The sequence below is a fragment of the Drosophila subobscura genome, chromosome E, assembly GCF_008121235.1.
Source record: "Drosophila subobscura isolate 14011-0131.10 chromosome E, UCBerk_Dsub_1.0, whole genome shotgun sequence".
In the NCBI taxonomy this organism is placed as follows: domain Eukaryota; kingdom Metazoa; phylum Arthropoda; class Insecta; order Diptera; family Drosophilidae; genus Drosophila; species Drosophila subobscura.
The window spans coordinates 13,889,057-13,916,602 of NC_048531.1; the positions used below are offsets into that span (position 1 = coordinate 13,889,057).

The following is a 27,546-nucleotide window of genomic DNA, read 5'->3' on the forward strand; positions in this document are numbered from 1 at the left end:
TGATGCTTGTCAACTCCAAACAAAAAAATACTTACATATGCAAAAACAAATCGATATCGACTAAAGTACTCAATAGAATGCCGGCAAATTCAAAATAAATTTTTATCTTGGGATTTAGGATGCGCTAAATTGGTGAATTCTACTTTGATTTATTTCCACTCTACTTAGCAATACTTACATAAAGGCAAACAGCCAACTAACTAATTAAAATCCGTCCATTTCCGCTTTCCTCTTGCGCTTTTTCAGCTTCTGCTTGGTGTCTGGCGCCTTGCCACGGATCACCGCTACCTTCAGGCGCTTCGCAGCCTTCTTGCGCTCCTGCACTCCAGCCTTGCGCTTGGCCGCACGCTCTGGATCATGCACCTTCTCCTGGGCAACGGCCTTGCGCCGCTCGGCCCGACGCACCATCAACTTGGTCTGGCACACATTCCGTAGTTTGTCGTAGATGTCCGCTCCAATTCGCTTGCGCAGCCGACTGCCCACGCGTAGCGCTAGCTGACGCAGTTCCGCATCGACGTTCTGATCCTCCTCCGACATCTCACGCACCAATGACTGGAGCAGAGCGGGCGCCAGTCTCGTGATCGCCTCCACACTGAGCAGCGTGCTGAGTGCCTCAATGAGCGTGAACATGGCGGTGCGCTGTGGCAAGTAGAACGGATGGATGCATGATCAATGGGTAAGCAAAGGAAGGATTGTGATTGTACATACGGTGCTGGTGTCGTGTGGTGCCTTGGTCACTTCCTTGTTTACCAGAAAGCGAATGTTTCGCACCAGCCAGTTGAGGTTGATTTTGTTTGTCGGCTTGCGCTCTAGCTCCTCCTCGTCCTCCTGCGCTTCCAAGTCCTTCTCCTGCTTGAGACTGAATGGGACATCCCGCAGCATGTGCCCAACGAACAGCAGGATCTTGGACAGTTCGTCAATCATTTCCTGTGCCGTCTCGCCGGGCGTGACCTGAGCACACAGGTCCAAGACCAGCGACTTGATATCCTGCGCAGGTTGAGCGTAAATAAATTCCAGCGACTTCTCCTCCCCATCCTCTCGCTTAACGCCCACCAGCTGCTGGCCCACATAGGCGTAGTCGTAGTGGGCCAAGAGATGTGTCAGCAGCTTGGCCGCATTGCAGCGCACCCAGTTGTGTTCGTGCCCCAAGTGCCGCTGGCAGCCGTAGGCCAATTGATCCATAGTGTCGGAAATCTCCTTGTCGGCCAGCATGGCCTCGCCGCAGTGCTCCATGATCTTCAGCAGGCAATACTGCAGCTGGATGAGCTGATGGTCGGCGCTGCGTTGCTGCTGCTCCAATCGCGACTCAGTGTCCTGGCCGGCCAGCAGCAGCTCCTCGTCGGGAGTAGTTTGAGAGTGCTGAAAGGAAACCCTTTAGAATCCGCTGGGAAATCAATGGGGAAATGTCTTACCTTTCTCCTCCGCTTCTTTTCCAAATTTTCTTCGTCCACTTCGGTGGCCAGATTACCCGGAGCACGCACATACCGCCCGCTGGCTTCCGCATCGCCCAGGGTTAGGATATTCACCAACGTGGGCAGCACCAGGGGCAGTCGCTCCGCAAAGCCCGCCTTTTCAGCCTGCACAAACCGGGAGAGGAGAGCGGCAGCCATCTCGCGTACACCCGGCTTCTGGCTGGACTGCTCCGAAGTGAAGAACAGCAAAGTGAGTTCCAGCAGAGGCTGGCGATCCAGCTTGGTGAGGCGCGAAATCAGCGCCTCCAAGGCAGCGGCCACACTGCGACGACAGGAGGGATCCTCATCGTTGACCAGCCGCGTGCCCAGCGAGAGGAACAGGAACTCCGACTGCTTGGCGAGCAGCAGCAGGGGGAACTTGTTGATGATCGAGTGCATGAACTGGATGGCCGACAGTCGGCCGGCTATCTGCGTGTACAGCAGCTGGACGGACATGAACTTGACCAGCTGATCCACGCGCTTCTGCAGCGGGTACTCCATGATGTAGGTGAGCAGAATGCCGCGCGACTCGTCCCGCACGTAGTCCGATTGCGAAATGATGGACAGATCGCAGAGACGCTTCATCAGGTCGTGCAGCGAGCGAGTGTCCACCTTGCGTCCGACCAGCGCTCTGAGCAGCGTGAAGCACATGGTCTGGCTGCTGCACTCGCCCTCCTGCAGCTCCTGTTCGATTTGCAGCAGCAGCTGCTCGATCTGCTCGTCGCTCAGCTGATAGTCCTGGCACTTGCGGAGCAGCGCCACCACCGCCTTGAAGCTGCCGCGCACCAGCTGGGCGTTCTCCTCCTGCCGCGTGGCCCCAAAGCTGGAGAAGTTCTTCACGATCTCAAACATGCGCGCCACCACTGGCTGCAGCTGCTCGGCATCGAGCTCCGACAGCTCGTACTCCCCAATCCAAATGGCCGTGTAGCACTTCAGGGCGTAGGTGGTGGTCCGCGCGTGGTTGCTGCTCAGCGCATCCCTCAGCAGCGGCAGCATGGGGTGCAGGAAGGGCTGGTAGTCCAGCTCCGAGAGCTTCTTGCGCTTCAGCACAAAGTGCAGCAGCTCCAGTCCGAACTCCACCAGGATGTGGGCATTGGCCTGGGCATTCGACTTGACCAGCTTGTTGCCAATCGACACGCTGCGCCGGCCCGGCGCTGGCTGCAGTATGAGGCTGTCCGGACGAGCGCGTTTGATCAGCGCCTGCTCCTTGGCCGTTAGCTGGCGCTTCTGTGTGCCCGGCAGCAGGTCGCTGATGCTCTCCGACATCGTGCCGTAGATGAAGATCAACAGACTCTCCCTGGCAATGTGCGCGTTGTCCACCAGTCCGGCCACAATCTTGGCAAAGCATTCCTGGATCTTCTGCGTGACCTTGCGGGAGTGCGAGCGGAGCAGATGCTCCTTGAAGGGCAGCAGCAGATCCAGCAAACAGTTGTCCCGAATGTGCTTGGCGGCTATGTGGAGTGTCAGGTAGCTCTTGGCACTCGGCTTGGCCTCGGGCGTGTGCGACACAATCTTCTCCACCTCCTTCTCGGCGCTCACATCCCCGAAGATGTCGTTCAGGGCGACCTCCAGCAGGTTGTGCAGGCAGCTCTCAATGTGCTCCGGCTTCAGTTCGCCTCGGAGTGCGTCCAGTACTCCGTGCAGGGTGACGGACAGCACGTGCACCTGGAAGCCGCGCGTGAGCAGCGACTGCAGCTGCTCCAGGAGCATGCCCACATAGCTGCCGCCCAGCGTGATCATAATCTTCTTCAGAATATCGCGCGTCAGCATCCGCACCGACTTCAGGGGGGAGCGCAGGAAGGTGCAGACCTTTATGAAGATTCCTAGTAAGAAAAGTTAGTTGGGGAGGGGAGTTTGGAGTGTCAGTGGGGTACTCACCTGGCAGGCTATTCTCCAGCAGTTCGATGGGCAGCTTCTGCAGCAGCTTCACCATGGCCAGCGCAATGGGCACTCGCTGAATCTCCTCCTCCTCGCGCTCGTGGCTCAGCCGGCGGCGATTCACCTTGTGCTTGGCGTCGTAGTTGGTCTTCTCCGTGATGGAACGATTGAGGGTGGGCAGGAGCACCGTGGTGATGGTGGACATGACGCGTTTGGCGGCATTGGGTGCCAAGAGTTGATTCCGCTGATGCAGCACCACTAGCTCCACTGCCTCTGCCGCCTCAGCATCTCCCTCAAAGTCAATGTCGTCCTCCTCCTTTGGGGGCTGCTCTTCTCCCTCCGCTTCTCCCTCTTCCGCCTTTACTGCGGGCATCTTCTCCTCCTGGGCTTCCGTCAGCTTCTGCTTGAGGCGCGCGAGCGTGGCGACATCAGCCTCTGCCTGCGTCAGATCAAAGTGGAAGGCATCCAGAATACGAACCACCAGGCGGACGCACTGCTTCTGCTGGGCATGGGAGTAACGCAGCTTCTGCAGGTAGTAGCGCAGCACAGCATGGTACTGCGTCCAGGGCAGCAGCTCGCTCATCACGCCCACCGCCTCGATGGCAGCGTCCACCAGCGTGTGCTTGCCCGTGTGCCGCTCGCTGAGCAGGTATCGTGTGGCCAGCGGCAGCAGGAACTGCGTGAGGGTGCGGGCACAGGGCGGCGCTTGCCGCCAGCTGCCGCCAGAGATGTTGACGAGTCGCTGCAGGGCACGACCGTGTCGCTGCGTCTGCAGGTGCAGCATATTCTCGAAGAAATCCACCTCCAGGTCGTGCCTATCCGCCAGGGGCGAGAGATCGCGAAAGATCTCGTGTGAGGCGGGGCAATGGCGCGAGAGTTCGCCCAGCAAGCCAATGGCTTCGCTTCTGGCGTGCTCGTTCCGCTCGTCCTTCAGCGAGCGCTGCAGCAGTGGCAGCAATGTGTCCTCCAGCCAGAACTGCACATCCTCCTTGGCCTCCAGCTGGAGAGTCAGCTGCGGGAGCAGCGCCTTGAGCAGCTCCCCAATGTTGACACGAATGCCCAGATCCGAGACGTGGCGCAGCATGTAGAAGCAATTGTAGACCACCAGCACGCCCAGCTGCAGGTCAATCTTTTGCTCTTTGTGCTCCACCAGCTGCTTCAGCTCCGACAGCCCCTCCAGCCGCTTGTCGTAGTCGGGCTGCTCCAGCCAGCGCTTGTCCCACGCATTCAGCAGCAGCACGATCCTCGCCCACTCCCGCAGCGACGCCGCAGTGGCGGAGAGCTCGGGCTTCTGCTTGGCTTCCTTGTGCAGCCGCTTGGCCATGTCCGCCAGCAGATCGCAGAGCAGCTTCCTCGCGGGCAGAACGTGCACCTGCTCGAAGAGCGGCGCCAGTTGGCGCACATAGTCCTGGGGCCTGGGCACACGCTGGCTGAGATTGGAGAGCGTGGTGATCAGCTGCACGACAGTCTCGGGTCCGGCGGAGGCCGACTGCTTGGTGAATATGGGCAGCACGAGTTCCAGCAGCAGCTCGCAGGTGGCTGGCTCCTGCACGTGCGAGGTGATCAGCGTCAGAATGTTGAGCTCCCGCTTGTCCAGCATCTGTCTGCCGGCCTTGCGGTGCCGCCAGCTGGTCTGCAGCTGCTGCAGTATGGCCGGGATGTGTGGCTGGACAATGGCCAATGCCTCCACGCCGAACTCCTCGCTGGCAGCCGCCTCCAGCAGCTGCTCCACCAGCTGCAGCAGCGAACGCTTCACCACGGGCTTGGCCTTGTCGTTGAGCAGCAATGCCATCAGCTGAGCCATTATGGCGGGCTCATCCGGGGAGGGACTCTGGTTGAGCCACTTCTGGTAGCGAGGCTCAGCGCCCCACAGCAGCAGCAGCTTCAGCAGCGGCGTGGGCGTGTGTATGGAGTCGTGCGGCAGTCGGGCGAGCCCCGGCCACACGTACACCCCGCAAATGGCATTCATCTCGTGTTGCTGCCACAGCTCTTCCATATCCACCAGTTGGCCAAAGTAATTGCCGAGCGTCTGCAGTGCCGAGTGCTTCACATTCTTGTAGGCAGCCGCCAGCTTTCCCTGGCCATTGATCACCTCCTGCGAGACGCTGCCCACGAGCAGCAGCAACTTGAGAACGTAGACCTGAAAGTCGGCGGTGAGTCTGCCAGCGAATTCCTTGCGTATGAGCTCCAGGAGATTGACAATCCGCTGCAGCTGCTTGGCCGCAATCACAGCCGTGGAGTCGTACGAGCTGTGGACATGGCGGTGCAGCTCCTCGATGGGTTTGTCTGTGTATTCGGCAAAGCGTCCGAAGGCCATTTGCAGGAACTCAATGATCTCCGACTCCTCCAGCTGTCCGAGGAACCGCAGGATGAGGGTCTTGCGCTGCTGTGCACTCAGCTGCTTCTGGACACCCTTCGTCAGCATCTTGCCGTAGAGCACGCGCAGCATGAAGGGCATCAGCTGGGCTCGCTGCTCCGCTGGAATGCTGGCCAGCTCGAAGCCACTCAGCGTCGTCTTGAACTTTGCCTCATCGATCAGACCCGCCAGCTGTGCCTTTTGCTGCACCAGCGCCGCTGGCTGCTTGTAGGCGGCCAGGCAGTCGAGGGCCAGCTGCTGCAGCTGCGCATTGGGCCCGGCCAACAGCTCCAGATAGAAGGCATGCATCTCGGCCTGTCGGTGCAGGGCCTTGGGGTTCGGCTGCGACACGAAGCAGGCCAGCTTCAGCTGCAGCGTTTGGAGTATGAACTTGGCATGGACATTGTGTGTGCGCCGCTTCTGGCGGGAGCGAACTCCGCTCGGCGCTTCATTCTCCTCATCCTCGTCGGCTTCAACGTCTTCCGCTGCAGAGGAAGAAGGAGATTCAATGATGATTCGATGTACAAGGAACTGCTACGCCTACCTGTTGCTTCGTTGACGTTCCAGGTGTGCTCCGTCCTCTCCAGCTGTGCGCGGTACTCCTGCTCGACGAACTGCAGGAAGAGTCGCACCACATCGGCATTCTTCACCTCGGCCAGAGCTCCCAGCTTGGGCAGGCTCTGCCACAGCAGTTGGCGATAGTTGAGCGCCTGCTGCAGGCTCAGCTGCTGCGCCCCAGCCTCGGGCAGGAGCAGGGTCAGTGCAGCGGACACATACCCCTCCCGTTGCGGCTGTTGCAGCAGGCTGCTGGAGTTCACTTCGTAGTCTATGCAGGCGACTGTCTCGAGGAGTTGCGCCCTGAAGAGATTCCAGAACTCGTCTGTTCCCATTGCCTTCGCGTAGGCGGACAGCAGCTGCTGGACCGGGGCCCACACAAACTTAAAGTTGTTGTAGAGCAGCCCGAGGAGCAGGCTCACCGCGTGCTCCTTGAAGTGGGGCAGCTGGGAGTACTGCTTGAACTGGGCGGATGCCGGCTCCAGTTGCTGCAGCTCGAGGAGCAGCTCGCGGTAGTTGTGCACCGTGGGCTCCACGCAGGAAGCGGCGTAGAAGTGCGCGTAGGGATTGCACTTACTCCCTGCGTTCAGCAGGTCCAGGCAGTGCGCTGCTATGCGTCGGTACTGCGCCTGCGGCTGGCTGAGCAGCGTGCAGACGGCAGTCAGTAGTTCTTCGGAGGCGGAGAGCTCTTTCGTTGGGGTTTCCAGCAGCAGCAGCTGCAGACAGGCCACGGCTCGGATGTCTTTGGCCAGTTCGGGCGTGAGGAACACATGCAGCTTGGAGGCCAGTGCAGCGGGAAGCTTGAACTTGAGCAGCGCATGGGTCTGCAGCAGCAGCAGCAGCAGAGTGTAGTCCGAGTTGGGGCTGCGCAGGCGTTCTTCGATGTTCGATTGGAGTGTCTGCTCCAGCGACTGCTTGCTGAAGCCCCGCAGATGGGGAGCCAGCAGCAGGAGCAGCAGGTGCTCCTCTGTGGCCACATCCAGGGTGAGGAGCTGCTGCTCCACGCTTTTGATGGTCTCTTTCTGCTTCAGCTGCAGCGGATAGACTGTCCAGTGGGAGAGTGATGTTCCATCCACCTGCAGCGGCCTCTTGTGCTGCACAATCCGAGCCAGCAGCTCCAAGGCTCTGGGCAGTCGCTTCTCCTCGTAGTAGCTGAGGACGTGCGGCAGAACCAAGATCTCAAACTGCTGATAGTCGAGTAGCTGCAGAATGGAGTCCTCATACACATCCGCGGATACTCTGCTTGTGGCCAACAGCTTCTGCAGCAGCCGACTGGCATCCAGCTGCGCCAGTTGCGCTTGCTGCGCCTTAAGCAGGCTGGTCACCAGCGTTGTTAGCGGGTGCAAGGGGATCTGCGCTACGCTCCAGCAACTTCAGCAGCGTGGGAACGAGCAGAGGCAGCTCAGCCACATAGCGTCCATCCTTGTGCGTGACCAGGGGCAGCATCAAGTCAATCAGTCGTGCAGCGTCGACGCCCTCGCGGTTCGCTGCAGAGCAGAGCTGTTGCCAGAGCACGCCGCTCTGATCGGGGCGTAGGAAGCTCAAGAGCAGACCCAGGGAATACTCCACAATGTCGCCCAAGAGCTCTGCCTGTGCCGCCGTGTTGTGGCTGTCATCCCGGCTGACGAGCACCTCCAGCACATGGGCAAAGATATCCGCAGCCGAGTTGTGCAGTTGTCCGTTGACGCCTCGAAGTATCTCGTAGATCAGCCTGCCACAGCCGTGGACACTCTCGACCTGCTCCCGCAGCACTGTCTTCAGCACGTAGGCCAGAAAGCGGGGAAAGTCGCGCACATCACGGGCAATGTACGCGAAGCACTCAACAGCAAAGTTGATCACATGCTCGGCGTAGTGCTGCTCGTCCAGGAGGGGCAGAATGGCGTTGAAGACAATGCCAATGTTCCGCTTCAGGTAGGGCTTCAGAGTCTTGAACAGATGGGCGAGGCATATCAGAGTCCACTCCAGCTGCTCGGCATCCTGGGTGTTGAGCAGGCAGATGAGACGGTCCAGCACACGCTGGAAGTAGGGATAGAATTCCTCGCGCAGGTCACGTGCCAGGACATAGAGAAGTTCCAGCAGCGGCTGCTGCGACAGATTCGTGGCTGTGGAGAGTCGCTCCAGCAGCAGATCGATAACAAAGTCCTTCTGGTGCAGCAGCTGCGGCAGGGTGACGATCTTCCGGCAGCGCTTGCTGAAGTAGTTGTACTCCTCCGTGAGGTTGAGGACGTTCCATTTCTGGAGTGTCTGCTGGAAGTAGGTCTCGTCCTCCTCCTCGTCGAGCTCCTCGTTCCTGTGCCCAATGTGGTACAGGGCCAGGTGGCGCAAGTCGATTTCATTCACGCGATCTCCGAACGACTTGAACTGCAGGCAGAAGGTGCAAAAATGTGAGCCGCTGCGCAACACGTGAGACTTCTCTGGCCACTTACCCGAAATGTGTTTGTGTCTTTCGACTTCTCCGTTATGGCTGCCATTCTATTGTTGCTTACATATACTTACGGATCACTGCATTTATGTTAAAATGGATTAGTTATGCGCTAAAAACAACTTTTGTTTGGAGACATTCAAATGCACGTGCAAGCAAATTTACCATAATATACCGGCAGGTTTATTAAATATACCGATATACCATAAGTTAACCCACTTCACCCCCCTCTAATTAAACAGGTAAACAACTCGAATTAAAAAATAATGTTTGTGAACTCTCTGCGTAGATACATCTTTTTTCTTCACTCACCACCCAAACTTATAATAATATTTTCCACCTGAACTGCAATAAAATTGTTTAAGTTTAATATATTTCGTGTATGTTTTAAATACCCTCATGGTCGTCAATGGGTTAATGTTATTTGTTTATCGGAAATCATATTCCTATCGAAAAATGGGGTATCGAAAGCCTCGATGTCCGAAATTGCGGAAGATTTAAAATATTTTCCTTCAGCATTGGATAATGGGATTTTCGAGATTCCCTAGAATTAATTCAAAGTATTTGAAAAAATGACTTTATTAAATTTTCGAATTGCTTATCGGGTTGTACATACCATACATACACATAAAACAATATACAAAGTACAGGATACACAATAAAAAAATCTTTAAAATTCTGCACGATGGAAGTTTGTTCCATCTTGTGATTTTATCCTCCAATCGGAGGATCTCCTATAGACAGGTATGTATATTATCATGCATGCAATCAGACTCTATCATTGTTTTTTAACCAAAAAGGCATCGCATTTCATCAATATAAAATTTCAATAAAATCTATCACAATATGAGAATTTTTCTTTTCCTTTACGATTATATTACTTTTTTTGTTGGTTTTCAAAATATTTTATGTGAAGCTTTGTTCATGTTTACTTATGCGTAGATTCTTTAGACACTAGGCATAGACATGCATATAAAAATATATATGTTTATGTATTATTTATACGAAAATTGGATTTTACACTTTATAAAATAGAATTGCCATTGTACATTGTTTCATGTAAAATCTTCAGTGGGACGGACAACAGCTTAAAACGTACACATATTAAAAATATTAAAATGCTGATTTATTCTGGCAAAAATAATCTCTGCCAGATTCTTCTTTATATATATTTAAGGCCTATATTCGACACTCTATTGTACGTTACTTATAAGGCTTGCTGTTTCATCAGATTATATTTTATTTTTGTTTTTTTTTTATTTTTGTGCGTATTTTTTAACATCATAATGATGATGATGTTGGGGGCTGCGGGACTCAGTTCATATCAAACAGCCTCATAGAAGTTTTGTTCGTAGCTTAGCCTAGCTTATACAGTAGTACTATCAAAAATACATTTCTATTTTCAATTCCTTATTGAGCTTATGTTAGATACAATTTTTACGCTTTTGTTAGCCACAAATCATAGACCTACTGCACGGTCTATGTCGTTCGCATTCGCATGTTAGTTCTCCACAAAAAACACAATTATACAGAAAAAAGTAAACATTCAGTCTAACAAAATACTTGCAGAACATTCGTTTGAATTTCGAGAAATTATTCGAGCTGCGGGTTGGGCCACATGCTGTTTGGGGTATCTACCGTGATATGTGTGTGGGTGTGTAGCTCTAATATTTGCACTTACAGAATATACATATAGAATACACATAAGGGGCGGCCCGACATGTCTGGGCTGCGTCTCCTTGAGCCCGGGGCGCAAGCACTTCCAGCTTGGACAGAGAAGTGTCGGCGTAAAGGGAATTGCGGATTGCTTGGCCCCGCGCTGAGGCAGCAGCCCGCGAATTTTGTTGTCAATAAATTTAACTAAATTTTGCCAATTAACCTTAGCTTACACAATTAATACATACAATTAAATTATATTAGAGGCTAACAAATAAAAACGAGAAGGGACGTGTGAGACGCTTCTTACGCGTCACAACTTTTATACCCGGCACTCAGTACTACATCTGCACTTTAGCGGTTATTTGTCAAATTTTACATTTTTTCTTCATCTGTCATCTACATCAACAACACTGCTCACGCCAACACGCTCCTTTAGCTCGCCACCCTCCCCTATAGACACACACTGCAGAGGCAGCGGCAGAGTCAGGGCAGAGGCAGCGGCAGAGGCAGAGGCAGTGACGTGTCAGGGGCCAGGCCATAAACAGCGCGAAGCAGAGTGTGAATGCTGCGGGACGGGGTGGGTTTGGCCACTGAAAATTAATTTCTCCATTGTGGCTATAATAATGATCCAATTGGATCCCAATTTGGTGATCTGATAGATATGGTCATTCCCCACGGAATGGCGTTTTTAGTTTTCTGTTATCTTCAAAATTGTAGATTTGGGAGGTTTTCGCCCTTTTGCGGAGGCGGAAAGGGGCGTGGCTCATTTTGAAATACACTGGTTTCAGTGTGAGCATACAGCAGTCTGGTGCCAAAATTTGGTGGCTCTAGCTCTTATAGTCTCTGAGAACTAGCCGACAAACAAGACGGACGGACGGACAGACGGACAGACGGACAGACGGACAGACGGACAGACAGACATGGCTCAATCGACTCGGCTATTGATGCTGATCAAGAATATATATACTTTATGGGGTCGGGAACGTTTCCTTCTGTGCGTTACATACAACCGTTATGTGCACAAATACAATATACCCTATTTACTCTTCGAGTACCGGGTATAAAAATAGGTGCAACAGCTTCTGCGCCCTCTGCTCTCGAGACGCGTTTCAAACGCATCCCCGAAGCTGTTGTCTGTTCCATTCGAGGGATGTGGTGGGGTTTCGGGTTACTAACAGCAACATAAACAACGAAAATATGTTATAGAATATATAGAAATTCGACTAATTTTGCAGAGAGCTGCTGCTGCTGCTGCTGCAGCTTCTCCTGCTAGCGCATTAAATGTAAGTGCGTTTCACTTTCGTTAGCGTGGACGTCTTGCAGGGCAGCTCCTTTTCCAAATGTTCTGTGGAGTTCTTGCACTCATGACTGCGATCCTTTTCCAGATCCAAATTCGGCGTTTTCTGTGTGGTGACATAGGCATTGGAGCCCATCAGCAGATTGATATCCTTGCCGCTATTCTGGTTTTTAAATTGTCTGCAAAAGCATTCGTGGTTAAAATAACTTCCACAGCTGGAGAGCGATGTGAGCCACACTTACATTGGTTTGCCAAAGTGATTGTGGTGGCTGTCGTCCATTTGGCCCTCCAAGCGGTTCTTTGCCTTGACACACGCAATGCCCACGCATCCACCCACAAAGAAGGTGATGAAAACGACAATCATGAGCACCATGGTGCCCGGACTGGAGGCCTGCTTGATTTCATCCACGCTGGCAATCGATTTCTGTGGATCTACTGGGTGGAACAAATAGAACAAATGTTAGTTCAAGCATCGGCAATCAAGCATCAGGCAACCTACCGTTCAGATTAATTATGTCCTCCTCGGGATCCATTGAGGTCAGCGTAATCTTGTTCATGCCAAAGTCATCGCCACCCGTTGGCTGCTGCTCCAAGCTGGGCTGGCTGCCCGCCGCGGCGCCAACATTCGAGTACAGCAGCTTCTGCTCCTCCGTTGGTGCTGGCGCAATGGTGACGAAGCTAACAGTTTCGGCGCCTGGGCCATCACGGGGCATATTGGGGCAGAGGGAGGCAGCCGCCTTCTTGGTGGTGTTCAGGCTCTGCAGGTACGTCTTTGTGCCGAATTTGTGCTGACTGGTGGCGAGATTCTTGCACTCGTGTGTCTGCAGATCCCAGGCGCAAATGGGATCCTGGAGACTCAGGCAGCCGACGCAGTCGACAATGAGCGTGCAATGATGCAGCGGCACACTGACCAGGCTGCCGTCGCTCACCACAACCAGGGCGTTCTTCTTGGAGGAGATCACAAGCTCCCGGATGGGCGTGCCCAATGGCAGCACCTGCATTTCCGATATGACGACTGTCTTGAGGCGATCCACAGTGGAGTTCGGGTGCGTGTTCAGGATGTTGATGAACTTTGTCACCTTGCCATCGTCCGTGCCACTGTAGATGACGTCGTAGTGGGCGCCGTTGAGCGCCTTGATCTGAGGATCCACAGCAATGGCCGTGAGGCGGTGGTGGAGATTCACTTTGGTCAGCAGGGGACGCCTGTGCACTGCCGGCACGGCCTTCTCCATCAGCGGATGATTCTTGACAAAGTTCACAGCGATGCTGGTGAGCGTGCGGGAATCCTCTACACACTGGCCCGGTCGCGGCTTGGGCACAGCCTCCCTCTCCACCGGCAGCCAATGGGACTGGGAATCCTTCTGCGACTTGAAGTCTCCATCGAAGGCTGCCAGTATATCGTCCACGTTGAAGGCACACACCGCCGAGCCCGGAATGGCATTCACTGAGGTGGTGAATACGGCATAGACCAGGGAATCTGCTCCCCGCTCCACAATCGGACTAATGGCCTCTGTAGATGAGAATAAAAGTGAATGAGAACGGACTGCTGCCAATGGGAGTGACTCTTCCACTTACGGATCTCATCGAAGTAGAAGGGAAAGTCGCCGGGCACCGAGCAGTTGAGGCGCGCCTTCAGGAACGAGGTCCAGCTCTTGCCATGGTTGTAGGGTCCTCCCCGATCGTTTTTGCAGACTCGCGCCACCCGCGAGTAGACGGCCTTGCCAAAGTTCATGAACTCCATCGACAGTTCGCGGAAGAAGAACAGCACAAAGCCCTTCCGCTCGATGGTGCCGACAAAGTCCGGCTGGTTGAGTTGCTTGAGATCGTACTGCTCGGTGCGCAGGTTCTCGCGGTAGATGAGCGGATCGCCGCCGGAGAAGTCCGCCACCGTGGCACTGTACAACTGGCCGTCGGCATAGGCATACGTGCTGTTGTGTGCCGGACTGTAGGGACACAGGCCTTGCGCCTCCACATCCCTGGTGATCTCGTAGTGCATGCCAATGCTCTGCCCCGAGGCGGCAGCATCCTCGGACGCACTCTCCACCTGGCCATAATGACGACAGCGTGGCTTGTACGAATTTGTGCCGCAGAGCAGCACCTGGCCGTCGTCTCGCTTTGCAAAGACACGCAAATAATTATGGCAGTCCCATTCGTGCTTGCCTTTCAGGGCGCACAGCTCCCTGTCCGCATCCGTGCTGTGCCACTCCAAGCGGCTGATCTCCCTCAGTCCATGCAGGCTGACATTATAGATGACGTCCCTGTAGAGGCGAAACAACAATTGAATTAGTACAAAAATGTCTGGAATTAATTCGCTTATGGCGTGTGTGCGTGTGCCTGGACTGCTAATTGGGAAGCCGCAGCAGAAGCCGAAGCAGAAGCCTCAGCCGCCAGAGAGGCCAAAATGAGGCAGACACAGAGACTCATCCACTCAGGCAGTCATCAATTTCAAGGTTCTTTTTGTGCAAATAATTAGAACTTGTATATACAATTATATAATTTTCTGTGCGCTTGTTTGGCTAATTATTGCTGAGGCATCTGCTGGCTGGCTGGCCCCACAGCGTCTGGCAAAGTTAGTTTCAAATTTGTTGCTTCGTTTAGCAGTTGGCGTTCAGATGGATCAGCGATAAATGTGGCAATATGTATGTAAATTATGGACAGACCCTACTGCATTATGATAATTATACATTTCTTGCCATAAATATATCTGGGCAGGCAGGCAGCGTGATAAAATGCGGTTCGTATGACGGCAGCCCATTGGGAGCCCAATGAGTAAAATCAAAACAAGTTCGCACTGGGGATACGAATAGTATCTAGGGGTTCCAGGAAAGAGTGCATGATAAATGCTACATTTGCACTTGACGCTAAATGAAAACCAAACAACAAACAGCAGAAAAACAGCCAACACATACACATGGGCGTGGCAGAGGCGTTGGTTTGGTTGTTTTTTCCCCAATGGCGCATTAATTATTCCGCGAATCGAACTTTGCTTTTATTTCGTTTTATAAATATGTGCGGCGGCTGCCTCGTGCCAGGTAGGAGGAATTCTAAGTTCTTTATGGCACGAATGTCTAGTAGATTTAGCAGGGAATAGAAATGTACTTACTTGGCACCAACCAGAACACTCTCATCGTTGTGATCCAAGATCTTGAAGTAGTCCGTCGAGTTGCCAACAAAATGGGCCAAGATTTTATCTTGTTCTGCAAGAGAAAAGGAATAAATAAAGAAACACAATCGGATTGGTTGTTAAATGCGATTTCAGCAGAGATGAAAGGTTAGCGATTAAAGGCCTTAATTATGCCTCATCCAAATGTGTTTATTTAACAGAACTGAAACTCGTGTCGTGTCTTGTTGTGTCCCCCCTCAGCAGACACCACAAAATTTGTTTGAAAACGTTTTTTGTTGCGGCATTTCGGACTTTTGCTTCAGAGGAAATGCTCATTTGTTGCAAGCATTGCGAAAAATTAAGCACGATAAGCAGCTTGGAAAATCTCAGAGCAGAGCAGAGCCCGGGCCAAGCCACAGCTCGAGGCAAGGCAGCTGCTGCTTGTCATTGATAAAAGGCCAGCAGCACCAGGCCACGAGAGCAGAAGCGCGAAAACAAACACAAATACAGCAAAAAGCCGCCAACGAGTGACACAAAAATAAACAGATAATTATTAGATTGGGGGGATTAGGGTATCTGGCATGGGCATACACATACTTGTTTGCAAATCGGGTCGCACATCGGGCATCCAGGCAACGACGACTGTCAGGCCTAGGCAGCAGATGATGAGCCGTAGCCCAGTGCCAGGGCGGCTGCTGTGTCCAGTAATTAGCATTGTTGTTGACGACGATGAACGCTGAAGGTCTCTTCAAGCTGATGCTGTAGCTTAAGCCAAAGGCTGATGTCTATCGCCCTCTTTTGAGCTCAATTGGAGATGTCTGCCCTGCTCTGATCGCACTTGAGCAAGCAACTACTTGTGCTATGGCTCGATTGCTGTCGCTATTTCTGTTGCTATTCTGATGATTCAGCAGCGTCTTGTGCCGGCCACTCGCTTGAAGCTTGGTCTGGGCTGGTGCTGCTGTCGCTGTTGCTGCCGCTGGAGTGGTGCCAATGGGGCTGGCACGGCAATACTGGCCGCCTGGCTGGGGCCTGGCCTCGCTGACTGGTTTTAATCACTGACGTTTCTCATTCTGATGTCTGCCATTGTCGCTGATAGTTGCTGTTGTGATTGCTGTTGCTGCTGCAGCTGCTGCTGCTGCTGGCATGGCTTGTAATTTGCAACAAGTACACTCCTCGTGTGTGTGTTGAGTTGCCGCTGTCCGCTGCTGTCCGGTGACAACGACGACACAATAATTTACACCAAACAACAACAACGACAACAATGTGTATGTTGTTGTTGGTTTTATTTTAATGCAATTAGCTGGCGACGCAAAAGGAAAACGCAAAATCTGCAATGAAGATGGAGAGATGGAAGGAAAGTGTGTTAGAAGTAATTGGAATACGCGAGACCACAAGACCTCATCAGCAGCGTGCAAGAAGAGTGCAACCGGAACGGATGGGGATGGCAGTGCCACAGATTGGCAGCGATATCCGCAAATGGGAAAACCCATTCGTTTCTTCATTTGATAAATGTAATCAAATTAAATTAAATAATTATTAAATATTAATCGGTCTGGTTTTGCTTAAGCTCCATAACTTTGAGTGTTAAATTAAATAATTGCAGCGTCGTGTGTGTTAATTATATATTTAGCAGCTCTGCTGGAGCATAACTTTGTGTAATTTCATTTGATTTATTTTTTAACACCATACATTTCGGTGGCCTGCGCTTGAACTTCATTGGAAACTACCACATTCAAGGTCATATTCACTTTTATGGCTGTCTTAAAACCATAAATCCAAACGTTTGCTATAACTTTGCTGCTATAAAATTTGCTTAATTTCAAATTTGATTTCACTATTTAGTTTGGTCTCATTTCATTACCGAATCAGCTAATTATATGTGATCTTATATAACGATTACAATCAACAAACAAAAAACTTGTTTTGTCTTTTATTATTTTTGTCGGCTACTTGTGAATTCTGCACACTTTCTTTTTTGGCTGTTTTTCCCTTGTTTTTATTGCAGATTTCGACCACGAAACGAACTACGAACCTCGCGTGGGATGAACTGGGCAAACACTGAACACGAAAATGCAAACAGCAAACAAAGAAAGCCGCCGCCTGCCCTGCCCTGCCCTGCCGGACACACACTTTCAAAGCCATTGCCGCGTAACAGTTTGAGCAGCACTGCTCTGCTTGTAGGTACGAATCTATGTGTCTGTGTGTGTGTATTTCGTGTCTCCTGCTCCTGTCTGTCGTGTCATGCTCTTTTCCTATGACTCACAAGGAAAACCTTTGGGTTTTGTGGGGAATCACGTTCGGTATTTTCCGCCAATTTCCCTTCTAATCAGCGCTCACCGGCGCGGCGGTTACAATGATATTTTACAGGACGTGCCACGTACATTCCCCCCCGGCTCTTCCTTCCGTCCTCCCTCTGTGACGAACACCGAATATCCACGGAATAGATAGGTGTGTTTTTCTCATTCACACACACACGTAATTTCCATTACAATCTCCACATGTGTGTCTTCAGGTTATCTTTTCACATTAAGATAAACACGAACGAATGTTATAGTTTCTCACGCACCCAGTCGGGTCGCGTCGCGTCGCTCGGTTACAGTTGGACAACTTTTACCTGACAGTTCGTCGATAAATTGCTTTATTGGCCAATTGAAGGTCAACATCACCACCACCACTGCCGACAGCAGCAGCAACAATCAACTACTTGTTGTTTCGCCTCTCAGTAAATGGATGGACGGCAAAGATTCGTCTTTTTTCGACTTCTTTGGTGGTTGCTGGTGTCGTCTTTCCCAAGCGAAGGCTTTTCACGGCTCAGCCACCGCCACTTGGCCACTCCGCCTCTCAGTCATTCAGCCAGTCACAGGTCAAGTGACCCGCCGCGACTCTTGGCCCATCTCTTGGGCCGTCGCTTAATGTGTTCGAATTATGGGGGTTGCGCCGTTGCCTCGCATCGCTGGCCTTTAGAACACGTACAAACACACCATAAAAGTGCATGATAAATATTATAAATTACATTTGAATACCCTCTTGAGCTGGTCAATTTATCATTCCCCTGTGATGTGTTTTTTTGTGGCTTTGTGAGGGCAGAGAAATTCACGAACTGTTGGTGGCCAAAAGCGAATGGGTCTGGGCTCGGCCAAGAGAGTGTACTCTCCCTCGACAGCTTGGAGACATTTTACATGAATAAATTAAGCAAAAAATGCTTTAAGCGGTATGCTGAAACTTTAGCTAGCACTCGGGTCGATCAGTCTTATGGCTTCCACCATAATTTCCGTTCAACTTGTCCATGTTCTGCTGCTGCCTCGTTTCGGATGTCACCTATACGATGAGGTGGCTTCATTTGGGTCCATATTCATCAGTACTATATAGCCACAGCCATGGTTATCTTCAAGGGGAATTTATCACCCAAACACGCCATAAAACTATGATGGCATTGTGGCAGTTCCGCGCTCTACAAGGCCTTCCAGTCATGTGTGTGAGATGCTTGTTTGCACAGAGAAACTCGGCTAATCATTCATGGACCTACTTTATAGAGTCTGATATGTTTATGTGCTCGGTAAACACTCTCCTAAAGGGTATGTCTAGCGACACTTGAGCTTAATTACAAGGGTATACCAGCTGCGGCTTAATCTAAAATGGTCATATTTTCGGTTTTAGTTGGGGAGGTTCTCATATTTCATAAGCCGCATTCGGTTCAATGCCAGGAAGTCCGTTCCGCTTCTGCCGGCCCATAAAAATACAAATACAAATACAATTATGGCCCAACTGGTCGTCGTCTGGCAGTCTGGCATTAATTACTATAACTCGAATTCGAGATCGGGTTACTCGCGAGTGTGTGTGTGTGCGAGTATTGTGTGTGTGTCCACAGGTCCACTCTCTACTTTGACTGATAAGCAGCAGTTTGAACAGACGATGCTCAGGGCAGAGATAACAGCTTCTTCCATCAAGATAGTGGTGAAAAGTGTGTCACGTTTGACATTTGCTTGTGATTCTCCTCTATTCTCTATGCCCGTCTGGGCTGCTGCTATCTCTTCCCGGGGTGTCGGCAGAGAACGTGCGGAAAGTGCGAGACTGTAGATAGCTCTCTCGAGCAGCAGCAAACTACCATAAAAAATACAACGAACTATGAAACTGTCTTTTTACAGTATAATACGTACTCGTACGTGATCAATGGGAAATTGATTTTCGCGTGTAATTATTAGATATGGCATACAGACACATAGATACTCGGCACAGGCATCGCATCGCATCGCCCACAGCGGACAAACGTGAGCCCAGCACACTGGCGGGCACTCGAGAAACAAACAACCAGTTTTGGGTCTGGCAGCAAAAGCAAGTCGCAGGTCCGTGGGCGTTTTCATTAAGACGAAACAAGTGGCAACAGGTGGACTCGAGTGGATTCAAGTGGATGTTGCCTTATGGAGTCAAGCTGGCTGGCTATCTGTAGCTTTTGGGCTCTTGTCGCTGATGTAATGCATAATGCATACAGCATGCAATCAATTCTGAAATTACTTTACTTGAATTTAATATTTATGCTGCTGTTGTTTCCTTTCTTATCAACGCGTTGGTTCGTTGCACTGGCTTTTCCTCCATTTCCACATATCAAAATATGAGTACATAAAGGAAACTAGCGAGGCGGGGAGAGGCGAGACAGAGGCGTAGTATTATCACCGGACTTCCGATGTATTCCAAAACATTCAGAGATGAATCATGAGGTGGAGAACCAGTTTGTCGGACAAATGTGGCAGCCATAGATGTAGAGATGATTCAGCTTAAACTTTACACATTATAGCATTTGGAGTACACAAAAACACGGGCGGTAAACGAGCGTAACGAATATGGCGCGACAAGTTTTTCATTCACAAAAAACATCGAACAAACGAACAATCAATATTGATACGGAACGTGAAACGTGGGAGCGGAACGGAGCCCAAGTTTCCAGTGGTGTCACAATTCTTCTTTGCATTCACTTCTCTCCTCTCCTCTGCTCTCCTCTTCTAATCAAACAGCAAACAATTTGGACAGCTTGCACTGTGGGGTTAAGTGGGACGCGTTCCACTTCCACTTTCGGGTTTGACACTTGACTTGCAACGCACTTGGACAGGGGGTAGAAAGAGAGAGAGAGATGGAGACTGGGTGCTGCTTTACCGTTCGCTTGGACACCTTTTTACAGTTTTACAGTTTGTCAATGTGTGGCGCGGCGCACCATAAATTGATTATGCTGTTAATTTATTAGATTTTTTTGAACATCAAACTCGTTTTACAGTTCTTGGCTTAGACACACACTACCACCGACACCCAACACACACACTTTGCCATAATTGCTGGCTGCCTAGCCACCGCCTCGAAGCAAAGCACAGAACAGCACAGGCCACAGCGCTTCGAAAAACAAGTCCAATTCACCTGTAGCTATAAGAGCGTAGCATAAAGTCGCGTCGCGTCACTTCTTGGCCAAGCGAGTGGAGCGAGTCGAGCCAGCCACCGACTTTACCACTTTACCACTTTGGTTGCTGCTGCTGCTGCTTCTTGTTGGCTGTTGCTGCTGTTTACAGCGTTTACTCACACACGAAACAGCATAAACGCACACATGCACACACCACTACGATTTATTTTCTTGTATTACTTGTTTTTTATGCTTGCTTCAGCTTCAGCTTCAGCTTTAGCTTCATGTTGGGTTTTGTTTATATGTGTATGCGTTGTTGTTGCATGCGCATAAATTATTGTGAGGAGGAAAAAACACACGTCTGTACACAATAAAAACCTGTTTGTTGCTTTTATATGCCTCTGCGTCTCTCTGGGTGTGTACGAACGCTACGGGACGCTGTGCGGGGGTTGGGATTTGGTTTGATTTGTATGTAGATCGCCTACTTTAGACACTTTTCCTAGCCATCCTCGCACTATATTTGCACCTTCTTTTCACTGCACTCATTTCGCAGGCATTTGTGTGCCCTTTCAACTCACCAAAATTCATAAAAACATTTAAATAAATGATCAAATTAAGCGAAAACACGGAACACGAAAAAATGTATACACTTCACACTTTGACGGCCATTTTATTTTCAGTGTGACCGCGAAACTATCTATAAAATATACCGTAGGGGGCCTCGAAAATATACCGAAATATACTTTTTAATGTTCAAAATATACCTTAAAATATACTGATGAAAAATAATGTATTTTTTTTAGCCCAATACGCAGACACGGAAGATATTCTCATCGGAAAATTTAAGAACACCTCTCCAATGCAACACCTTGGTTGCCTTCGTCAACAAAAATCAATGATTGATAAATCGGATAAAATTATAGTTTTGGCGCTGAGACTCCTAACTAGCTAGCAATATCAAATAGAACATCAAAATCAAGGAATATGATTTAAGACTACGGTATTTTTACGGTATATTTTTGAAATGAGAAGGTATATTATGGTATATTTGTAAGGGTTTTGCAGTATATTTGATCGATAACTCCGCTGTCACACTGGCGACCACCCCCAATTCGTGTTTAAATACAAAAATAATAAATAAATAATATGGATAAACTCAAGTAAAAATAAAGTGCAATAAAACCAAACAACCAGGACGACCAGTGCAATTCAAAATGGGTACAAAGTGAGTGAAATCATTTAATTTTCCAGACAGATGTGAAATTTTACCTGCGTGGGTGTATCTGTGAGTGGGCGGCTTTTGTGTGTGTATGTGGTGGCATTTCGGTGTTTGTTTTGAGCTGCCGCCTACTCACATCCACGCCCCGGCATGCGCATTTATGAAAATGCCGTAAGGAAGCCCCAACAAGCCGAGAAAACTAATCGATATTGATAAGATACAGATGCGGATGCAGGTGAAATGTATTGAATGTATTGAATGTCAAGGACTCAATCAGCACCACCAAATGAATGCACTTTGCATTGACATAGAGACATTGAAAGATAACTTGTGTCTGGATGGAGCACTGAAAGTGCTTTTGTCACACGTACAAACAGATGGTGGGGAATTCCCTTAGATTGGACGCAGTCAGAGCTTTTTGGCGGACTGCTCGTACCAAGATGATTTTGCAAATTGATTTAAAGGCTAGCAAGTGGTCGTAATTGCTTTTTAGACGATCTACCGGATTGATTGTTATCTTATTGAACAAATTTTAACCCCGAAGTGGCATGGGAAAGAGACAATCCCTTGACGTCTCTCTCCACCTTTTTGTAGGTGGACAAGCGCTTGTGTGATGTGATTTTTTCTATCTTCATTCAAAATCAAAACTTGTTTCCCTGTTAATTATACCGTCTGACTACATTCGGCATAAAGATGAGTTGGGGGTCGTCGACTAGACAGTTTCGAGTCGACCATAGATAGGCCATCATGTCTCTGTCTCTGTCTTTGCCTCTGCCTTGTGGATTGTGCGCAGTGAGTAAGGCCAAATGAGTCGGCAAGATCCGCTTCAAGCAGACTTCAATCTTTTGCATAGCTCCTTGTGATTCTGCTCGTGCACCTGTCGGCATCGGCGCCTCCAACACTCGTGCCACAAATTCGCACTAATGGCTTCCAGTTGGAGCCCCTCGAGAACACGTACTACCTCAGGTACCGCAATTCGAGCGACAATCGATTCAACGGTTGATTCTGATTCATCACTTCTTCCCGGGTTTCATAGCATTCAGCATCCGGATGGGACTATTCGCCGGGAATCTGTGAAGGAGATTGCTCCGGGGCTGCTGCAAGTTGAGGGTGTCATCAATCAGCCATTCGAGGAGCTGGGCACTTCACTGGTGGTCACCTACCGGGCTGGACCCGATGGCTACGTGGCCAAGTATACGTATGGCAAGGGCCCGCCAACACCGCCGCCCCAACTGCCGCAATTCCTTAGTCCAAATGCCTTAAAGTCTTCGGTGGGCTAGCTCTAAAGCGAATCTCTTGAATGAATAAAACCCCTCCAGAAACAGAATCTTACACTGTTTTTTTTTAAAACAAAACATAACTAATGTTAAACGATCGAATATCGTTGGAATCCAGTTTAGTATTAGTGACTGACGTCTGTTCAAGCAATAGTTAGCACGTTAAAGCCAGTTTTCGGCTAAGATGCATAAAAGCTGGACTTATCAGTCTCAAGCCAACAGCCACGGGCAAAGCATCAGCCACGGACATGTCTTCTGCTACGCTGTTTAGCACGGTGAGCTACCGACTCCCCTCAAAGATCTCCGCTAATCTCTCGTTTAGCTGCTAGTGTTTTCAGTTTTTCTGAATGGCTCCATCGCGGCGCCCCAACCTGCTGCACAGCTCGTGCCGCACATTGACTTGGAAGATTTCCAACTCGAGCCGGAGGAAACCATGTACTCTCTGAGGTAGATACTGGACATGGAACAACAGAGACTGCGCTCAATGCGACTTTTATTCTCATAGGATATATCTTCCGGATATGGCAACGCGTGAGGAGTACGTGGAGCTGATTGATCCGGGTGTGCTTCAGGTCAGGGGCTCGCTAAGTCAGACGTTTGCCGATCAAGGCCTCGAATTGGAGGTGCTCTATGAGGCTGGTCCCAATGGCTATGTGGCCCAGTATAGATATGAGAAGGCTACGGCCACGGACTCGCCTCCTATCCTGGGGCTGGGGCTGCCTGGTACTGTTCTCAAATCCATTGTCGGTTAACATTTTCTTGAAATAAAAACAAACAATAAATAACTTTGGATTGTCCCTTGATAGTGGCTGTAAAACTCTGGCTAGAGTAGAAGCTGCTAGAACTGTTTGTTAGTGGTGAGTTTCAGACTCTCTTGAAACCTCTCAAACTGTTGCCTGCTGAATTGCTGGTCGCTCTAAAACCTATTTTCTCGCTCTCTTTCCGCTATCTTCTATTGCTGCTGTAGCTCTAGGCGCCCGCCTGCAACTGTAAATGATACATTTGGCATTGAATTACGTCGCGTGATCGATTCATGGGCAAATGTATATGAATTTACATATTACACACCACCCCCGACACAACCGCAGCGATTGTAAATTTACAATACAAGCTGAAGCTTTCACCTCAGTTCTCAGTGCCTCACCTTTGGGTACACTTCCAGCAGCAGCTGTAGCTCTACAATCGTGAGCGGAATGCTGAACGTTCACTCAGCTCTCCCATATCACATATCACATTTACGAGCGACCGACCCGACCAGGCTAGACCACACAGTTGGCACTCTGTCGCGGTATTGGCTTGTTGACTTATCAATCGGCAGCCGGAGCAGGCAGCAGCAGCAGCAACGACGCAGACGTAGATAAGCTGCCACGATGCAGCGTTAGACTTGTCCCGGAATTGCCGAAATATTCGTAGATTGTTGTCATAGCAGCAGCAGAAGCAATGTTTAAAGATTGGCGAAGGCAGCGGAGCCGCAGCCACAGGCGCTGGCGGCACCACCAGCAGCCACAGAAGCCTCCTTCCGATAGGTGCAGCCAGTGACTCGTAAACTGTGGATCTAAACCCAGCGATTTGTGACGTTTTTCTGCTCTTTCTCGTGCACAGGGAAACAATGATTGTGTTTGTCTACGACACGGAGTGCCTGAAGGAAGAGGCGGATGATCCGATTAAGGCGGTGCTGTACTTCCATCCCAGCTGGGTCTCCGACTACCAGAAGGTGGCCCTCTGCGGCCAGTTGATGGGAACGACGTACTTCCTCAAGGACTGCTTCTTCAAGCCACGCGTTCTGGCCTTGCAGAATGGCAAGTTTGTGCTCAAGGAATTCGGACGCTTCACACTGGTGAGTGGGGGGACAGCAGCAACAACAGATCCGATCCTAACTGGCTTTCCTCGCTTTCAGGCCGTTGGAACCGATCGAAATATCAGTGATGAGAACCTGGAACATCGCGCGGAGCTGCTGAGCTCCCTGCTCAAGTTCTTTCATCGTGACCTGCAGACGCTGTACGACCAGTACGCCCTGCCGCCCGCTCCGAACACCAGGAATCTGTGCGACAAGCTGTACCAGATCTTTGAGACATATTTGCCCATGATGCACCGCAATGGAGACACATTCCAGAACGTTCCTCGTCTGCGCATGCCCAAGGTGAGTGCGGTGATTGCACGCTGTAAACATTTCTACATTCTTTTCGTGCTTTCCAGACCGCCAGCCACATCTTCCTGGAGGCCATACAGGTGCTGCAGAGTTGCCAGGAGACAAAGGGCATACTGGGCGGAGTCATTCTCTATCACAACAAGTAAGACGCAACAGCGGCACACCAGCTCTTGGCTGTTTACTGACTCCATCTGTGTTTTCTCTCCTCTGTCAGGGTGGTGGCCTCGCAGCTGAGCGACGTGGTGACCAAGAAACTGGTCCTCACCGATCCACGGCACATCCGCAACGCCGCAGAGCAGCTGACAACGCAGCAGTTCCACGTCCCGTATGGCGTGCAGATGATGGTCGTGTACCTGGAGCAGAAGCAGTACCGCCAGATGGCAGCGGATGCACAGCGTGCGCAGAATCTGCTGATGATTACGGCGCAGACGCAGAACGGGCTGCCGTTTACGAGTGCCAAGCGGAAGCTGAAGCGGGACAAGTCGCTGATCTTTACACACATTCCCGAGGAGGAGCAGGCAACGGTGGACCCGCTGGCAACACTGCCAGCAGCCCGCCCCAAGTCGATGCGTCCCACATTCCTGCCGCTGCGGCACAAGAACATGCACAGTCGGGAGCTGCCCGAGACCGGCACGGGGGCGATCAACTTTGACGAGACGGACTCGTATCCTGAGTTCATTGGACGCACGAGTGTGTGCAACACGCCCATGACGGAGAACAAGGTGCTGCCGGTGGCCAGCGTGATGTCCATTTGCGCCGATCCCGAGGAGCTGCCACTCGCCGACGACGGCCACAACTTCAACGACAAGGCGGAGTCGCGGCGCCAATCGCTCAAGTCGGATGTGGAGAAGTTCTTCTCGAACTTTATCATCAATCCCAGCAAGCAGTTCACGCGCCGCAAGTCCTCCGCTGATCTGCAAGACGCCCTGCGAGCCATCTCCAAGAAGATACGCAGCTTCACGCCGAACTTCCGGACGGATGTCAACCGGAATGGCAGCGGCAGCGGCAACGGCAGTGGCAGCGGCAGTGCCAGCGACGATCTGTCCTCCCCCTCGCCCGACTACTCGGAGTACGACGAGAACAGCAGCGCCCGCACCATCAACGATCCCACATACCCGGTGTTTATTGCCAACGGCAAGCAGATCTCGCGCAACCTGTTCCAGCAGTTTCTCGACCAGTATTACAAGCTGTGGGGCGTCGCCAGTGCGCAGGCCCACCAGGATGCCGAGCTGGCAGCGCTTGTGGCCGAGTTCCAGGAGTTCAACGAAGAGGTCCACAAGCTGGACGAGCACATGCGTCAGCAGGCACTGGCTGAAGGCTCCGACGATCCGAATCTCAATCTGTCAACCCGTCAAGTGGTCAAGTCGCCGATGGAAAAGAGCGCCATGAGTCTGCCGCTCAAGCCAGCGGGGGAGTTGTGCGGCGTGGAGCCAGCTGCCGCAGCGCCCCTGCAGCGTGGCGCAGGGCGGAGTGGTGCTGGTGGCGTACCGCTGACTCCGCTCATGGCAAAGCTCTCGGTGTTGGCCCTCAGCGAGACGCCCTCCATTGAGATTCTGACTCCGCTGACCAGCAGCATGGTCTTTCCATCCCGCAGCTTCGTCAAGTGTGAGGACGCAGTGGACGCCTTTGCGGCACAGTCCATTGTGCCAGTGAATCCAGCGCCCAGCCTGGCAAATGGCATGCAACGCACGGAACTCTACACCTGTGGACAGAAGAACATGACGCTGCTGCTGCTCATGGAGGAGGGCACCTCCCAGAAGCAGGAAGTGGTCCAAAAGATGGTGAGTGGAAGCCTGCGCTGTCCTTTGATATATCTAATTGGATCTCCCTCTGTTTAGTTTGACATTTGTGTGGCGAAGTTCCCGCACATGGAATCTCAATTGAGTCAAACGTTGAATGCCAATCTGGAGGGCGATATGCCTGACTACAGCAACTACAGCTTCATGTGCGTGGATGCCAAGTGGGACGTTTTGGAGCGCAGTGGACCGTGGAATTCATTGGAGCTGAAAATACTCGAGAGCATGCACACCGCGGACTCCGATGGGAAGCACGGTGGCCTGACGGACCTGATTTTACGGTGGGTAGCATACAGCGAGATAAATGTCCCATTTCTAATGCCAGTCCTTGTCTTTTGTAGATCCCAGGATTCCGTTTACTATCGCCACAAGTGCGGACGGACAGAGTTCTACTACAAGGAGCCGACGCACCGCATCAATGGCATACCGCCGCCCTCGGATCCAGTCAGCAACATACAAAATCGTGCCAAAGCGCAGCTGGAGCGTGATCACTCCTACATGTTGTTCTAGGAACAAGTAACCAAAAACCATTACATAATGGAATAGTATCATATTGAATACTCGCATGCTTAACCAAACGAAAAACAGAAATTGTTAGTTGGGGCCGATGCCTGCTTCGGCGCCCACAAAATGCCAACATTATGCCATCCGCTGTTAACTTACTTTGCCATCCTTAAGCGTCCCTGGCCGTCCATTTGGCAGCCTCTTGAATTGTGCTTGAAGAACCGAGAATAATCAACCATCTCCTCCCGCTGTCCATATCATCAAGTGAACAATTTTAAACGAAAAGTTTTACTTTTTATATGCAATTTACAAGCAACAAGAACATGAAGACAGAGACATGTCTTTGAACGATTTTAAAACGAGGTAGCAGAGGGGTACTCCACTTTGACCACATTTCTTCCTGTGCACAATTGAAGAGGCTGGCAGGCAGACTCGACTCGAGCCAGCGAATTCATTTGCATTTCGTTTTTTGCTCGTTTCAAACTTGAATGTAAAGT

The 27,546-nt window shown here is 50.9% G+C and overlaps 4 protein-coding genes across 6 annotated transcripts; 2 read left to right on the forward strand and 2 right to left on the reverse strand.

Moving 5' to 3' along the window:
- Positions 1-113: 113 nt before the first annotated feature.
- LOC117889752 (small subunit processome component 20 homolog) lies at positions 114-8,828 on the reverse strand. Its single transcript, XM_034794198.1, is given in 7 exon segments — positions 114-639; positions 709-1,359; positions 1,413-3,274; positions 3,330-6,170; positions 6,230-7,589; positions 7,591-8,601; positions 8,667-8,828. Coding segments are annotated over 7 exon segments (8,205 nt in total). The 5' UTR covers positions 8,712-8,828; the 3' UTR covers positions 114-204.
- Positions 8,829-11,297: 2,469 nt separating this feature from the next.
- LOC117890117 (semaphorin-1A) lies at positions 11,298-16,059 on the reverse strand. 2 transcript variants are annotated; one of them, XM_034794788.1, is made up of 6 exons: positions 15,319-16,059; positions 14,722-14,815; positions 13,194-13,876; positions 12,118-13,128; positions 11,861-12,053; positions 11,298-11,797 (listed from the first exon to the last, which is right to left on the reverse strand). In XM_034794788.1, the coding sequence occupies exons 1-6, from the start codon at positions 15,434-15,436 to the stop codon at positions 11,599-11,601; spliced, it is 2,298 nt and encodes a 765-aa protein (XP_034650679.1). In that variant the 5' UTR covers positions 15,437-16,059; the 3' UTR covers positions 11,298-11,598. The 2 variants fall into 2 exon arrangements, with proteins under 2 accessions (XP_034650679.1, XP_034650680.1); XM_034794789.1 differs by having other exon boundaries at positions 11,861-12,050; positions 15,319-16,049.
- Positions 16,060-21,191: 5,132 nt separating this feature from the next.
- Positions 21,192-27,365, forward strand: LOC117890366. 2 transcript variants are annotated; one of them, XM_034795161.1, is made up of 7 exons: positions 21,192-21,329; positions 24,203-24,437; positions 24,498-24,740; positions 24,797-24,891; positions 24,964-26,530; positions 26,588-26,826; positions 26,887-27,365. In XM_034795161.1, exons 1-7 carry the CDS (start codon positions 21,319-21,321, stop codon positions 27,053-27,055), a joined length of 2,559 nt encoding a protein of 852 aa, XP_034651052.1. In that variant the 5' UTR covers positions 21,192-21,318; the 3' UTR covers positions 27,056-27,365. The 2 variants fall into 2 exon arrangements, with proteins under 2 accessions (XP_034651052.1, XP_034651051.1); XM_034795160.1 differs by lacking the exon at positions 21,192-21,329 and adding an exon at positions 23,886-24,126.
- Positions 21,837-22,623, forward strand: LOC117890368. The gene is made up of 3 exons (XM_034795163.1): positions 21,837-22,115; positions 22,177-22,289; positions 22,360-22,623. The coding sequence occupies exons 1-3, from the start codon at positions 22,071-22,073 to the stop codon at positions 22,601-22,603; spliced, it is 402 nt and encodes a 133-aa protein (XP_034651054.1). The 5' UTR covers positions 21,837-22,070; the 3' UTR covers positions 22,604-22,623.
- Positions 27,366-27,546: the final 181 nt, after the last annotated feature.

What these genes read in the sequence shown, in the direction of transcription:
- LOC117890117 (XM_034794788.1), bottom strand. Translation starts at nt 15,436, where the DNA reads ATGCTAATTACTGGACACAGCAGCCGCCCTGGCACTGGGCTACGGCTC. An exon ending in GCGACCCGATTTGCAAACAA is followed by an intron (nt 14,816 to 15,318) that starts GTATGTGTATGC and finishes TTTCTCTTGCAG; the next exon opens with AACAAGATAAAATCTTGGCC. An exon ending in AATCACTTTGGCAAACCAAT is followed by an intron (nt 11,798 to 11,860) that starts GTAAGTGTGGCT and finishes ATGCTTTTGCAG; the next exon opens with ACAATTTAAAAACCAGAATA.
- LOC117890368 (XM_034795163.1), top strand. Translation starts at nt 22,071, where the DNA reads ATGTCTCTGTCTCTGTCTTTGCCTCTGCCTTGTGGATTGTGCGCA. An exon ending in TGCCTTGTGGATTGTGCGCA is followed by an intron (nt 22,116 to 22,176) that starts GTGAGTAAGGCC and finishes TCTTTTGCATAG; the next exon opens with CTCCTTGTGATTCTGCTCGT. An exon ending in GAGAACACGTACTACCTCAG is followed by an intron (nt 22,290 to 22,359) that starts GTACCGCAATTC and finishes CGGGTTTCATAG; the next exon opens with CATTCAGCATCCGGATGGGA.
- LOC117890366 (XM_034795160.1), top strand. Translation starts at nt 24,041, where the DNA reads ATGTTTAAAGATTGGCGAAGGCAGCGGAGCCGCAGCCACAGGCGCTGG. An exon ending in GTCATTCTCTATCACAACAA is followed by an intron (nt 24,892 to 24,963) that starts GTAAGACGCAAC and finishes CTCCTCTGTCAG; the next exon opens with GGTGGTGGCCTCGCAGCTGA. An exon ending in CTGACGGACCTGATTTTACG is followed by an intron (nt 26,827 to 26,886) that starts GTGGGTAGCATA and finishes TGTCTTTTGTAG; the next exon opens with ATCCCAGGATTCCGTTTACT.